Here is a 14,707-nt window from a genome sequence, read left to right on the forward strand (position 1 = left end):
AAGTGTAAATAATAAAACAATTTTAACTAAATAATACATAAAATGGGTTCAAAATGAAGATAAAAATGACAATTTAAAAGGAAACAATAGAAAGCAGTTTATAATATTTAACATATATAATACATCTTAAACATAAAATAAAACAAACAATAATAAAAGCAAATCGATATACATATAAAAAAATTTGAAATGTCAGTAAACTTAAAATAATATATATATATATGTAAATAAAATTATCTAATATAAATGATACGAGAAAGAAAGAATAATAATAATAAAACCGCTTAAATGAAATGACATAAAAATCTACACAATTTAAAAAAGAAAATAAGATGAAATCAAAATGAACAAGGAGACTAATAATAATAAACAAAATAATTTGAAAGAAAAGTAAATATATATATTTATGAAATAAAGAACTAAGGATGAAAATGGAAACGGAACAGAATCTGGGGATTGAAACTGTAAATAAATATAACAGGTGGCTAAGGGGCTGAAATAAAAGGCGTTGAGGATATGGGGGATCGATTGCGAATATTCCCGTCCCGTATGCGCATCGTTTTGCGCGGGACCAGGTTGAAAAGGGCGCAAAATTCGATGGCCAAAATTAAAGGAAACAAAAGGTTTCATTGAGGGTGCCGCAGAATTTGGGGGGACCAAAGGCACAAATTACCCATTAGGGCAATAGTGCACAGGTCTTTCTTCCATTAACGACGCCCTATGGAATATTATAAATAGAAAACAAAAAATAAATAAATAAATAGAACCCTAAAAAAGAAATTAGCCCCCACTTCTTTCTCTCTTCTTTCAGACAATCTAAGAATCCCAAAAAAATGAAGGGGGGTTCCCTTTTCTGTTCCAAGGTTCCAAGACTACGAACCCCGTCGCCGACTTCGCCGCACCACCACTATCGCCGGTGGCCGACGACAAGCGACCACGGAGGTAAGTTTCTCGTATTTCTCTTTTCTTACATTTTTCATTTTTGAATGCACAAGAAGAGAAAAAAAGGTGAAATAAAATATGCTGAAATTATAATGCAAAAAAAAAACAAAAAGGAAAAATCCCCTAAAAATCGTTCTGCTTTTGGTATGTCTCGTTCACAAAACAATCGTCTGATTGAGATTGATTCTTAAGAAATAAAAAAAACATGAATAAGTAAATAAATGGAGATCTTGAGAAATAAAAAAGAATGAATAAGTAAATAAATGGATAGCAAGCAGTTTGAAGATTAAAATCAACCTTTCAATATTTCTTTGTTTCCTTTTGATTTTCTAGTGTTCGTAAAAGAGAGGAAGCACCCGTACAATCGTCTGATTTTCGGCTTTTATAGCCGATTTACAGCCTTTTAGTTTCTATTTTTTTTTTGTCACTTTGCTATTTGGCTTCTTGCAGGTGGCCATGGCCGACAGTGGTGGCAGAAGCGTGTGAGTTGAGGTGTGGGCTGGAGGCGTGGCAGACGAGGAGGTGGAGCGGCACACATGCGACGCTCATGGGCAGTTGGGGCTAGGGTTTGCTGTTGCTGAAAGTTTGTTATGGGCTATTAGGTTTGGGCTTAAATTTGGGTTTGGGCATTTTTGGGTTAATTTTTGTTGTAATGGACTGGAAGTGTTTTATTAGTCTGGTTTGTTTGGGTTGGTTTGCTGGTATGGGCCCGGGCAAAATGGGCTCGTACAATAGCTAGATAACAGCTAGATTAACTAACAAACTTATAACTTAATTAGCTAATACGCCCCCTCAAGTTGGAGAGTGGATATTCTTCATTCCCAGCTTGACCAAATTTGCCTCAAAAAGAACTGCAGCAAGGGCCTTGGTAAAGATATCTGCAAGTTGATCTTTGGACGAACAAGGAAGCAATTTGATAACACCCTGAGTAGTCTTTTCTCTAATGAGATGACAATCTATCCCTATATGTTTTGTCTTCTAATGAAAAACAGGATTCGCAGCCAATTGTAAAGCAGAAGCATTATCACAATACAATGAAGTTGGACGAGAAACAGGCTGATGAAGGTCAGTCAGCAAAAAATGTAGCCACTGGATTTCACATGTTGTGGATGCAAGTGCTCTATACTCCGCTTCTGTGGAAGAACGAGAAACGGTAGTTTGTTTCTTTGCCTTCCAGCTAATCAATGAGTCACCATAGAACATACAATATCCAGTGATTGACCGTCGCGTATCCGGACAACCCGCCCAATCTGAATCACTAAAGGCTTTAAGAACTGGTTGAATTGTTGAACTAGAAAAGAACAAACCAGATCCAGGAGATCCTTTCAAATATCGAAGCACTCTATGAGCTGCCTGCAAGTGTGAGAGTGTAGGTTTATCCAAATGCTGACTCAGTTGTTGTACTGCAAATGATATATCAGGGCGAGAAGACTGCAAATAAATCAATCGGCCAACAAGTTGTCTATATGCAGTAACATCAAAAAGATAGTCATGAGAAGCATCATTTGGCAGTTTGGTTGCAATAGGTGTTTTAGCAGGTTTGCACTCTAAGAAACCAAAATCAGAAAGAATGTCCAAGACATATTTTCTTTGGGACAAATGAATACCAGATGAACTTCGAGCTACCTCTAACCCCAAAAAAACTTTAAATCTCCAAGATCTTTGATCCGAAATGAGGTATCCAAGAAGACTTTGACTTTGTTAATCTCATTCATGTTGTCACCAGTTAGAATCATGTCATCAACATAGATTAACAAAGCAGTAAATGAAGTAGCTTCCTTTTTCACAAACAAGGAATAATCAGCCATGGATTGCACATATCCAATAGATAACAAAGCTGATGTAAGCTTTGAAAACCATTGCCTACTAGCCTGTTTAAGTCCATAAAGTGACTTTTGAAGTTTGCAAACCTTATTCATACCCAAATCAAATCCAGGAGGAGGCAACATATAAACTTCCTCATCAAGGTCTCCATGTAAGAAGGCATTATTAACATCTAACTGCTGGAGAAACCATTTCTTTGAAGCAGCCATAGCCAGTAACAATCTGACAGTTGTAATCTTTGCTACAGGAAAAAAAGTGTCAAAGTAGTCAATGCCTTCGGTTTGCGTGTAACCCTTAGCAACCAAACGAGCCTTATATCGCTCAATAGAACCGTCTGCTTTGTGCTTAATACGGTACACCCATTTGCAACCAATGGCTTGTTTCCCTGGTGGTAAATCAACAAGAATCCAAGTGTTATTTTATTCAAGAGCTAAAAATTCAGCCTGCATTGCTTCTCTCCATTGGGACTGTTTGTTGGCTTAATTAAAAGTTTGAGGTTCAATGGCTGCAGTGATGGCTAAGGTAAAATGTAAATGAGAAGTGGAGAGGTTGGCATAAGTAAGATAATTAATTAATGGATAAAGTGTGGAGTGAGGTTGGCTTGGTGGACATAAATGGCATTGATAGTCCTGGAGGTAAGATGGTGGTTTTCGAGTGCGAGATGGCCGAGAGGGTTGAGTGGAAAAGTCAGATTGAGGTGAGGGAATAGGTTCAGGAGATGGTATATCAGTATCATAAGACATTGAAGGATCAAAAGTAATATGTGGGATAGTGTCAAAGGAAGGTGTGACAGTTGGAAAAGTGGTTTCATGAAACATGACATTTCGAGAGATGAAAATGTCATGAGAAGCAAGATCAAACAAAATATAGCCTTTGACATTAGGTGGGTAACCAAGGAAAATACATTCTCTGGCACGAGGGTCAAATTTATGTCTATTGGATTGTAAGGTGGTGGCAAAGCTTAGGCAACCAAAAACTTTTAAGGCTTGATAATCTGGTGGAGTAGAATTTAGTTTTTCAAAAGGGGTAAGATTGTTTAATAATGGTGTTGGTGTACGGTTAATAAGAAATACAGAGTGTAAAATGGCATGACCCCAGAAAAGCTCAGGTAATTTGGAATGAAACAACAAGGCACGAGACACATTAAGGATATGTTGATGTTTACGCTCCACTAAACCATTTTGCTGTGGAGTTTCAACACAAGAATTTTGATGAATGATACCACGAGAAGCATAAAAAAGTGGGATATTAAACTCAGGGCCATTATCACTTTGAATAGTCTTGATTTTACAACCAAATTGTGTGTCAACCAAGAGACAAAAATTCTGAAGATGAACACAAGCTTCAGATTTTGTTTTCATAAGGATAACCCAAGTAAAACGACTAAAATCATCCACAATTGTTAAAAAATAACGATGACCAGTAATGGAAACAACAGCATTAGGCCCCCAAATATCAACATGAATCAAATCAAAAAATTTATTTGATAGTGAATGGCTTACAGGAAAAGAAAGTTTCTTTTGCTTTGCCAAATGGCAAGTTTTACAATGAGAATCACTCGAAAAAGACAAGTTGGGAATAGATGATGACAGCAACTTGAGCCTTGAATTTGAAAGATGGCCAAGTCGATGATGCCACAACGTGGATGATGAAGAAACTTGTAATGCAGTAGGGGTTGACACTGAAAAAGAAGCAACAGGGCAGTCCAACAAATAAAGACCAGACATCACTCTAGCTGTACCAATCATCTTCATAGAGGGGAGAGCCTGTATTTCACAAGAAGATTTGTGAAACACAAAAGAACAAGACAAGGTGGATGTAAGTTTAGTGACAGATAACAGGTTAAAGGCAAATTCAGGAATGTACAGAACATTGGTAAGGTAAAGATGTGCAGAAAGTATAACAGTGCCAGAGAAATGAGCAGTGACCTTAGTACCATTAGGTAATGTAATATAGATAGGTTTTATTTTAGTGTAGGATGCAAAAGAGGTTAATGTGTGTGTGATATGGTCAGTAGCACCAGTATCAACTATCCAATAGGGTGAATGAAAAGATATAGGTGTAGAAAATATACCTTCAGTAGAAGCAAGGGTGAGAGATGGAGTAGCCAGGACTTGGTTGGTGAGGTGTGGTGTAGGTTTTGAGTGAGTGGGATTGGTTGATTGGTTCGAAGAAGAAGAAAGTAATGCCAACAGCTGAGTTATCTGCTCCTGAGTCAAAGTAACACCAGAACTTTGTGATGTAATAGACTGAGAGTATCCAGTAAAAGAATCAACCGTGTTTGCATCAATTTCCTCAAACACATTATGAACACGAGAGGTTGAATTACGAGACTTATAGCCAGGTGGAAATCCATTCTTATGATAACAAGTATCCACTGTGTGCCGTAAACCACCATAAAAAGTACATTTCCGAGTATCAATCTTGGAATCAGAAGATCGAGAAGAAACCTGAGAAGAAGCCTGAGATGGCCTTTTAGAAGGTTGATGAACAGCATTACTCGCAAAAACAGTAGAAGAGAGAGCAAGAAGCTGTCGCTCTTGTTGAATCACCATAGAAAAGACTTTATTGATGGTCGGAAGAGGATCCAGAAGCATAATTTGAGATCAAATAGAAGCATATCGCTCATTCAATCCTTTGAGAAAACGAATGACATAGTCATTATTATGATACTCTTGAATGGTGGTAAAAGCACCACACGAGCACTGAACACGGCACGCGATGGAAGTGGACGGAAATTTAACAACTCGTCCCAAAGAACCTTCAACTCAGTGAAGTAATCAGTCACAGAGCGTTCTTCCTGTTTGAAAACAGAAATTTCATCTTGAAGATCAGATATACAGAAGACATCACCCTGCGAAAACCTCTCATGAAGATTGCGCCAAATCTCATGCGCAGTATCAATCCAAAGAATACTGTTAACAATGGATTGTGAAATAGAATGATGCAGCCATGAAATCACCATGTTGTTGCACCGCTCCCACGCCGGATAGATCAAATCTGTGGTCGCCGGAGGAAGAATAGAACCATCGACAAACTTCAATTTATTTTTAGAAAGAAGAGCCATTCGCATCGCTCTCGACCAAGAATTGTAATTAAGGCTGGTTAATGTTGGAGTAACAAGAACAAGCGATGGATTTTCATTTGGATGAAGAAAATACGGACTGGAAGGAAGCGATGGATCGGAAGTTGCCATTGAAAGAGCAAATCAAGAAAAACAGAGTGTTTGGCGGAAAAGAAAAATGAAAGAAAGAAAGAATTTTACATCTGATACCATGTAGAAAACGTGGAAAATATGAAAATGATTTTCCTTATTATTTACAGAATAGGGAAAATGCTTATATACATGAAGTAAATAGCTAACTAAGCTAACAGAAAATTACAGCAACTAACTAAGCTAACAAAAAATTACAGCTAGATTAACTAACAAACTTATAACTTAATTAGCTAATAAGTTTTGACTACATTTATTTATAGGTTGAAAAAACCTAATTCTAATCAAAGTCAAATATATTATGTTAATAAATGCTAAATATATTATACTCATAAATACTAAATCTTCTAGAAAGAATATATATTTTATTTAACTTGACTTGCAAGTAATCTCTTAGAATTTAAGTTACACAACTCTAACAATGTCCATTTTCATTATTATTTGCAGAAGGTTTTTGCTTGGAGTGACAGTCAATTTGCTAGAGAGAGCACTATAAGGCCTATAGGTAAAGGAAATTGAGATCAACCAAAGGGAGAGGGTATATTATATCTAAGGTCACTAAATTATTAGTAAGTTTATGATTTGATCATTCAACTTCAAAAGGCTACAAAATGGTCACTAAATTATTCAAAAATTTTCATTTAAGTCACTAAATTATATGAAAGTTGTCATTTAAGTCACTGAGCTATTACCGATTGAGTCTTAGCTTGATTGACATCAACATTGTTGCCAGTGCAGGAAGACGTGGGTTCGAGTGCACTAAAGCGCATAATCCTCCTATTAAGGGTTGAGGAGGGACTATGGGTAGTTCTAGGCATTGTATCAAAACGAGCAGATATGATAATAATCTATAATGAGATTAATGTTAAAAAAAATCACTAGGCTATTGAGGTTTTTTTTTCAAAAATCCGATGATTGGTACAGTGGATTAGTACCATCGACGAATAGAAGAACATACATTTGATCCAAGTTGATATAACGATCAATGTCAAATATCAGAGAATAAAGTTGTTTAAATTTTGGTTTGCAGATTTGTAACGTTTTAAGTTGTTTCATAAAAAAAAATTGAATTGTGGAAGAGAAGGGGAAGAAGAACTTTCAATTGCACAGGCGATGCAAATAGAGAATGCCATACAGTAGCAATATTAATAGTCCGATGACTTAAATGAAATCTTTCTAATAGTTCAATGATCATTTTGTAATTTTTTGAAGTTGAGTGACCAAACCATAAACTTACTAATACTTTAGTGAGGTTGGATGTAATTTACCCTAAAAATATTAAGAAAAACTATATGAGTAATCACTTAACTATTAGTAATTCTTTTTTGGTCCTCCAACTATAAAATACTCACCCAACTATTCGACTTTTTTCTTATTTTGGTCCCTGGCCGTTAAATTACCAACAAAAATTAACTTGGCTACTTTTAAATTTGGCATAATAGAAACTTTAACCTTCAACATTTGTACATTGTGCCAATTTAGTCATGATTTTAAAAAGAGTTAACTCTCAATATTTACATATTATATAATTTGGTCTTTTTTGCAGTTTTGTTTTTCTTTATGACATTGAAGGTTAATTTTAAAAAAATAGAAAAAATAAAAATTATTATCTTGGATTTTTGGGTGTTTCCATTTCTGGTATATAGTTTTTGTTAAATTTACTCTATGAATTTATTTATTTAGCTTTTTAGATGAAATAATCAGAAAAAAAAGTAAAACTGGAAAAAAAAATTAAATTACACAATGTGTAATTGTTGAGGGTTAAATTTTTTGATATCAAGACAAATTGATACAATATATAAATGTTGAGAGTTAAAATTGCTATTAAGCCAATTTTAAAAGTTGTCATGCTATCTTCCCATTAGTCATTTAACGACTAATAACTAAAAAAGACAAAATCAAATAGTTAGGTGACCATTTTGAAACTTTTGATAATTAGGTAGTTAAAAAAACCTTAGCAATAATTGAGTGACTACCAATATAGTTTATTCAAATATTTAAAATTCTCATATTAAATTCGAAACCCGAAACCCGAAACATTTGTTTGTTTTGTGATATGAATCATTTAACTATTTTCAACGAGAGAAAAAAGAACATTATGTGTGTAGTAGAAGTGATGGGATTTAATACACACCTTTTACTCTATTTTTTGGGTAAATTACATTACCAGTTAACTAATTATGTTTTTTTACTCAATTACGAAAAAATTACAAAATGATCACTTAATTATTTAATTTTGTTTTTTTTGTCACGCAACTATATTGAATTTTTGGGTGTTCCTATTTTTACGTTAGTCTGATGATCCAAAAAAATAAAATGAAATGCTAAAATAATCATTTTATAGATTAAAAAAAATCATAACTGGATCAACATCAGTAGTGAAGTTTTCTTGTTTTCAGGTTTGAATTGCAGTATGTGAACACACAGCAAGGTATAAAAAATGGAATTATTAGATTTAGTCAATGAAATAAAAAAGGTGTGGTTAAGAGACAAAGATGCTGGTAAGCTGGTTCTCACTCGACAGATAAGACAGAAGCGTTGTTGCTATGAAATGATTGAAAGTTGTCCAGCACATACCAGATTATAACTTTTCATTTTCTTTTTGGGTTAATTCATAAGAGGTCCTCAAACTAAGACCCAAAATTTTAAATTAATTTTTGAACTTTAAAATGCTTTAATTAAGTCCTTTAAGTATAAATAACGTATAGCCTAACTGTTAGCTTGGACACTAAATGCCAACTCAACTATGATATGAAGTACATTTAAAACATATGAACTAAATTGTAAAAATATGTGTACTTTTTGGATGAATAACTTCGATATGATGTGTTATAATAACGAAAGGTTATCCCTCCTAAATTCTATTACCACTATTTTATTAAAAACATCAAATCCAAATTGTTCATACAGTAAGCATATACATGCTCATTGTCAGTGGCATATCTAGGGGGTCTGGCAGGGGTCTCCTAAAATTTTTAAAATTTTAAATTAGTAAAGGTAAAATTATACTTTGGTCCCCTAAAATTGATGAAATTTTGATTTAATCCTTCAAAGATTATAAAAAATAGACTATTCAAATGGTAAAATTATATTTTTACTATCGTAAAATTTATAATTTAATTTCGATCCCCCTTAAAAAAAATTTCTAACTTCGCCCCTGCTTATTGTTTGATTCACATGTTTTAAATATGTTTCGTGTTATGATTCACATGTTTTAAATATGTTTCGTGTTAGGTCCAAACTAGCATTTAATGTCTAACTGACAGCTACACTACGAAATACGATTTGAAGTGTAAAGACCAATTTGAAATATGAATGATAGTTTAGGGATGTTTTGATAAATTAACCCTTTCTTTTATACCATTTGCTTCAAATGAGAGAATGTACCAGCCTTATTTCATATCTGTCCATTATAAACTAATTGAATCAAATTAGTTTTTTTTAATTTTGATAACCTTTTAATAATTTATTTGATTTGAATCGACGACGGAATCGACCATCGGTTTCAAACTTCAAAATGTCATAAAACAAACCAACAAAAAGAGTACACCATCTCTGCAAAATCTTATGAAGCATGCTTTGGCATTCATGAATTTTAACATCATCCAACAAAGCCTCTCAGCAACTCCAAAGGCCTTTAATTACAACAACATAAATATATGCCTATTTGTTCCATGCCAAGACATGTAAAATCCAGAGCTGAACAAAAAAGAGTGTCTTTTGGTTGAATTCTAAAATGACCCTCCAATACAAACCAAAACCAAAACCAAAACCAGATATGTCAGTGAAAACATTAAAACATGAAAATTGGTTTCTATATAGTGTTTATTTCCAACATAAATGTAACCTAAAGGCTGCTGTCTTGACGCCTTCTTCCAGACTAAACCGCGACGAGCTTCGGTTTAGAGACGAAGAAGATGAAAAATGAGCTATCAGTGAAAGGAAACGAAGAAAAACGGTATCACCAGCTTTATGAATTGTCAATGGTTGCAATTGTAACATGTGATTCCCTTGGTGGTTCTTGATCACCGCTGCGTTTCCAGAACGCTCTCCGCCACCAAATTTCGAAGGCTCTTTGAATGTTGGGACAATCTTCGCCTGAGTTCAAGAACCTATCGAACCAAGCAAGCAAAATGTCTTGTTGCCAAGCTAGAGGTAAAGTGAGAATTGTGTTACTTAGACCGTCTTCGATTAAATGCCTATCGAGACCTCTTGATGCCCTCCTCATCCACCCGAAATCATCATAAAATGGTACCAACCATGTTTGTAAAAGCAAGCATCTTACTTCCTTTGATGCCAACAGTTGTCCCTTTCCGATTCCAACAAATAACCGTGCCGTCACTTGGCTAACTTCGTACCTGTGAACAGCCGGAACTTTAGAATGAACATTCGATAATTCGGATTGAGAAGCCCATGATTTTAGAAAATCTTCAGCAATTTGCCTATCAATCAAAATATCCAGAATCCAATGCAAATTATCTGCTTGTCTAGCAATCTGATTCACATCCGTCAAATCCGACAATGCTGCTCGGAGGAAATGGCTACGAAGCAGTTCCAAACAACCATCACAAGCCGAATACAACGATTCTTTCCGGAGATCGTTCTGAGATGAATTCTCGCGAAGCATCTTCAAGACCAACCCTTTCATTTCCCGCCTTGCCTTCTCGTCTTTGCCTTCGAGAACAACATGCAAAAGCTTGAGAAGCACTTCTTCGTTATCGCCACCACCATCATCGGTTCCGTTAGTAACTTCGACAGAAACCCTTTTTAAAACTTCCCCTGCTCCGACATTTTCGAGGCGGAGCTCCGCCAATAAAGAAGCCACTCTCTCTTCTTCATCCTCAGCCCAAGGGGCAGCTTCCAAGTACTCCAAACAAGATAAAACCCCAGCATCAAATCCAATTGCAGCTGAAACCTAACAAAGAAAAAAAAACCCCCACAAAATCAACCATTTCAACAATTAAAAACCCTAATCCATACTCTAAAAATTGGTAATTGAAAAAGATTGAAACTTTACCTTCAAAATGCCAAGAACCTTAGGAACATCTTCTCTCATTAGCGTCTTCCTCAAATCTTTACAATACATCAATTTCAGGGTCTCAATATAAACCTCAACATCATCACAATCTGCAATTTCAACAATGTACGGTCCAGCCGATCCATTTCTCTGTTGTTTTGCCCATCGATCAGATAACTTCACGGCAAAGAACCGGCTGTGAGCCACCACAATTTGCCTATGCACATTCATTGACACACTAATCCCATCCTTGGAACTCAACGTTAGCTTTATATCACTCGAATCCGGATCGTTGAACTGGTTTCCGGGGCTCCGGGTTGACAAAAGGTTTGAAATCCGCTGCATTGTCAACGCCTGTTTGTCAATGACTGGTGGGGGTTGGTTTTGTCTAGGACCTGAAATGGGTACTTGGATCTGGGTTTGGGTCCTTGGGTGGACATCGGGTTCGCTAGCCATCATCTCGAAAAGGGTTGGACTAGATCGTGACTTGTCCGGCGGAGGCGGCGGAGAATGCGGGTTTAAAAGACCCGCAGTGAGTGCAGAGTTGAACTTAGTGAAACTCGAGGGTGAATGACCGTTGGAGATCGTCGTGAAATCCATGACGGGTGATAAACTTCCCGGAGAATACCGGATCTTAGAAGCCGACGAAGAATCGGTCGAACCCTCGTCCGGAACAAGGCGAGTTTGAGGAGGAGAAGGAGGAGGAGGTGGCGGAGTCGGGAAAGGCTTAGAAGCAGGACAACACCAAGAACTATCAGCTGAAACAACAGTCGGGGGGTCAAGCTTTCGAGCTGAAAAACCAGAATCGGAACCGCCGTTTGCGGCGCCGGTAGTAGCAGAAGAACAAGAGATAGTGGTTTCTTTACACTTGCGGCGTTTAGGCTTAATGGGTTGTACTTGAACTTTGAGCTGAGCAGACGATGTTTTTGTGGAAATTGATGATGTTTTTGTTGTAGTTGTAGTTGTTGCCATGAAATTGCATTGAATGTAATGGCCTCTAATACCCTTTTTTTTTACAATTTTTTGCCTGTGTTTTATTGTCTTTTAGTTTACAGCATTGGCATCGGCGTCAGTGATAGTACCTATTAAAAATGGCGGTAGATACGAGAAACCAAAAAAAAAAACACAGAAAGAAAAGAGCTGTTTCTTACCAGTTGGTGTAAAAGACAATGAGGATGTCTGAAATGGGCATTTAATGTAAGAGAAATTAGGTTTGGTTTTGGATTTTATTTGGACATTGGGAGCTTCGTCCTTTAGCCGCTTGCACTGGCTCTGCTTTTTAACTAGATGAGGGAGACAACAAAATCACACCGCTTGGTATTAGGGGCATTTTTACAGTTGGATTATAAAATAAAACAAAAAAAAAAAAGAGGGAGGGAGGGAAAGAGGGCAAAACAAAGAGGACAAATTTGCAAAAGCGAATAGTAATAGGTGGGTTTATTTGTACTTTTTTTTAATATTTAAATGCCTTAATTTATTATTTAAGTTTTGAATTATATCTATTTTTCTATTTTCGCATTTATTTTTTTCATTTTGATACTTAAATTATTATTTTATTTCATTTGACTTAAAAAACATTTTAGGTAAATTAAGAGTCGTGAATAATGTTATCAACTTTCATACATTTTCAAGAGAACAAAAAATGTTTAAATATTGTTAAGGGATTGATTCTTTCAGAAGAAGTTCTTGAAGTGTAATCATCTATCAAGCAACTAGACAAACCTTCGAGAATGGTAGGTATTAACTGTATGTTTGTTGGTGGAGATATGATCTACAAGCTTCACGGGAGAGATCAATATAGTGTGTAATATTTATTATGTAAATCACCTATGTGTAAGGGACTCGAACTATCAACCTAAAATATATAAGCCACATACTTACAAGTATCGTACGAACCAAAGCACTCTCCCTCTGCGAACCCTTCAACACTCTTGGCAGAGGAGGGTGATAAAACCTCAAGATGAGGTTGCAATATGATACTTCAACATCGCGACATCAACCCAATAATTTTGAAAATGTTGCATTTTAAACTTTAAACGACTTCAAATTATTAAAAGAGTTTTCGTAAGTTTATTTAAATCTCAAAATTGTTATACAACATGTTATGATTATAAATAGAACATAATAATATGTATAAATTATTAAATTATATGATATTGAGATTGTAGTTACTCCGATAATAAAAATAATATATTATAGTTTGGATTCGATAATACGAAAGGATACATTTAGTGATGTGAAGGGAAGCAAATACTGAAAAGCACTCAGCAAACCCCACCAGAAAGGGCCCACCATTGTTTTGATTAGATGGCAATTTTGGACATTACCTATGAATTATTAGTATAAATTAAATATTATATAAGTATAATATGTTAAATTGATTATTTTATTATTATAAATATGCCATAATTATTCGAATAATGAACTTGATTTCAGCCTTCAATAAAAATAACTGACTTTTAGCAAGCTTGCACTCAAGGCAATGTGCTATTATTACTTTACTCCACGTCACATTATGTTATCTTAACCATTTGATTCAATTTTATAGATATAAATTTATAAATATTTATTAATTCAAAATAGAGTTGTTCATGGTTGGGTCGGGTTGGGTTCCGGAAAGGCCAAGTAAAAAGTTTAGGCCCGTTTTTTAGGCTTGATTGACTCGAAAAATGAACCTAAAATTTTGTCCAAATCCAACCCGAATAAAAATGTTAAAACTCGAGCCTGACCCAACCTGTTCGTATTAATTTTTTTATGAAAAACTCGAACCTGACCCAACCTGTTCGTATTAATTTTTTTTATATAAATTTTTAAAAAAATATATAATATATCAAATACAATAAAAACATTAAAATAAATGTTTCCTAACAAATGGAAAAAAAATTAAATAACACTAAGATAAATGTAATTTAGCAAACAAATACTTTTAAAATAGTAGCAAAATTAATAATAAAATAAGAGTTATACAATATCTAAATAATAACAACAAAATAGTAACAATATAATAGCGAAATGATAGTAAAATAATGAAAAAACAATGACAAAACCACAATATTTTTTTTTTGTAAATTCGGACCGAGCTGGACAAAGAAAACTTGCCCGAAACTCAAACTGTTTAGAAAACAAACCTTTTTTTTTGTTAAACTTATTTCTTAGACCTATATTTTTATCAAATCCTCACTTTTCAAGTAGACCTTCGGCTGGACAACGTCTAACCCAAAAGGATCAAAATTTTCGTGATTAACCCAAAGCCAATTTTGTCATATTTTAGGTCAAAATAAATTTATGTCAAAACCGAATAGGGGGGTTTTTTTTTTTTAAATGAAGAGTATTATTGCCTTCGAAAAGCATAGGAGAACAATGCACAAGCTGTTCTCAAATTTTAATAAATTGGCATTATTTATGAACAAACAAATTAAGCACTTTTAAAATTGCAAGCCAAGGTGGAAAAATGTAGATTTGTGCTTGACTGATTTAAATGTGAATTCCCCACATGTGACTGATAAAGTAAAGGAGCCCACTTCACAACCCAAATCAAAAGTTAGATTTGTTGAGGGAGATAATTTTTTTTAAGAAATATTCGAAGTATTGTTTATTAGGTATTGTGTTTTGGTTGGGATTTTGTTTTCTTTTTCTGTCTGAGAGTCTTGAAAGGTTCGAGAACACCTCTGACGGATGGAAATTTTATTCTAAAAACCCAAAAATCCTCA

The 14,707-nt window shown here is 34.9% G+C and overlaps 2 protein-coding genes across 2 annotated transcripts; both read right to left on the reverse strand.

The window, feature by feature from the left end:
• Positions 1–1,920: 1,920 nt before the first annotated feature.
• On the reverse strand, positions 1,921–2,525 carry LOC121215431 (uncharacterized mitochondrial protein AtMg00810-like). Its single transcript, XM_041089911.1, has 2 exons — positions 2,499–2,525; positions 1,921–2,373 (listed from the first exon to the last, which is right to left on the reverse strand). The coding sequence occupies exons 1-2, from the start codon at positions 2,523–2,525 to the stop codon at positions 1,921–1,923; spliced, it is 480 nt and encodes a 159-aa protein (XP_040945845.1).
• A 7,018-nt stretch (positions 2,526–9,543) lies between these two features.
• On the reverse strand, positions 9,544–12,318 carry LOC107929282 (BTB/POZ domain-containing protein At1g63850). The gene is made up of 3 exons (XM_041090473.1): positions 12,149–12,318; positions 10,998–12,038; positions 9,544–10,895 (listed from the first exon to the last, which is right to left on the reverse strand). The coding sequence occupies exons 2-3, from the start codon at positions 11,967–11,969 to the stop codon at positions 9,951–9,953; spliced, it is 1,917 nt and encodes a 638-aa protein (XP_040946407.1). The 5' UTR covers positions 11,970–12,038; positions 12,149–12,318; the 3' UTR covers positions 9,544–9,950.
• Between the last annotated feature and the right edge of the window lie 2,389 nt (positions 12,319–14,707).

The sequence above is a fragment of the Gossypium hirsutum genome, chromosome D03 (assembly GCF_007990345.1).
Source record: "Gossypium hirsutum isolate 1008001.06 chromosome D03, Gossypium_hirsutum_v2.1, whole genome shotgun sequence".
In the NCBI taxonomy this organism is placed as follows: domain Eukaryota; kingdom Viridiplantae; phylum Streptophyta; class Magnoliopsida; order Malvales; family Malvaceae; genus Gossypium; species Gossypium hirsutum.

Coding starts and splice junctions, on each gene's coding strand:
- LOC121215431 (XM_041089911.1), bottom strand. CDS start 2,525: ATGTCTTGGACATTCTTTCTGATTTTG. Junction 2,374..2,498: donor GGACATTCTTTCTGATTTTG/GTTTCTTAGAGT, acceptor ATTTATTTGCAG/TCTTCTCGCCCTGATATATC.
- LOC107929282 (XM_041090473.1), bottom strand. CDS start 11,969: ATGGCAACAACTACAACTACAACAAAAACATCATCAATTTCCACAAAA. Junction 10,896..10,997: donor AGGTTCTTGGCATTTTGAAG/GTAAAGTTTCAA, acceptor TTTCTTTGTTAG/GTTTCAGCTGCAATTGGATT.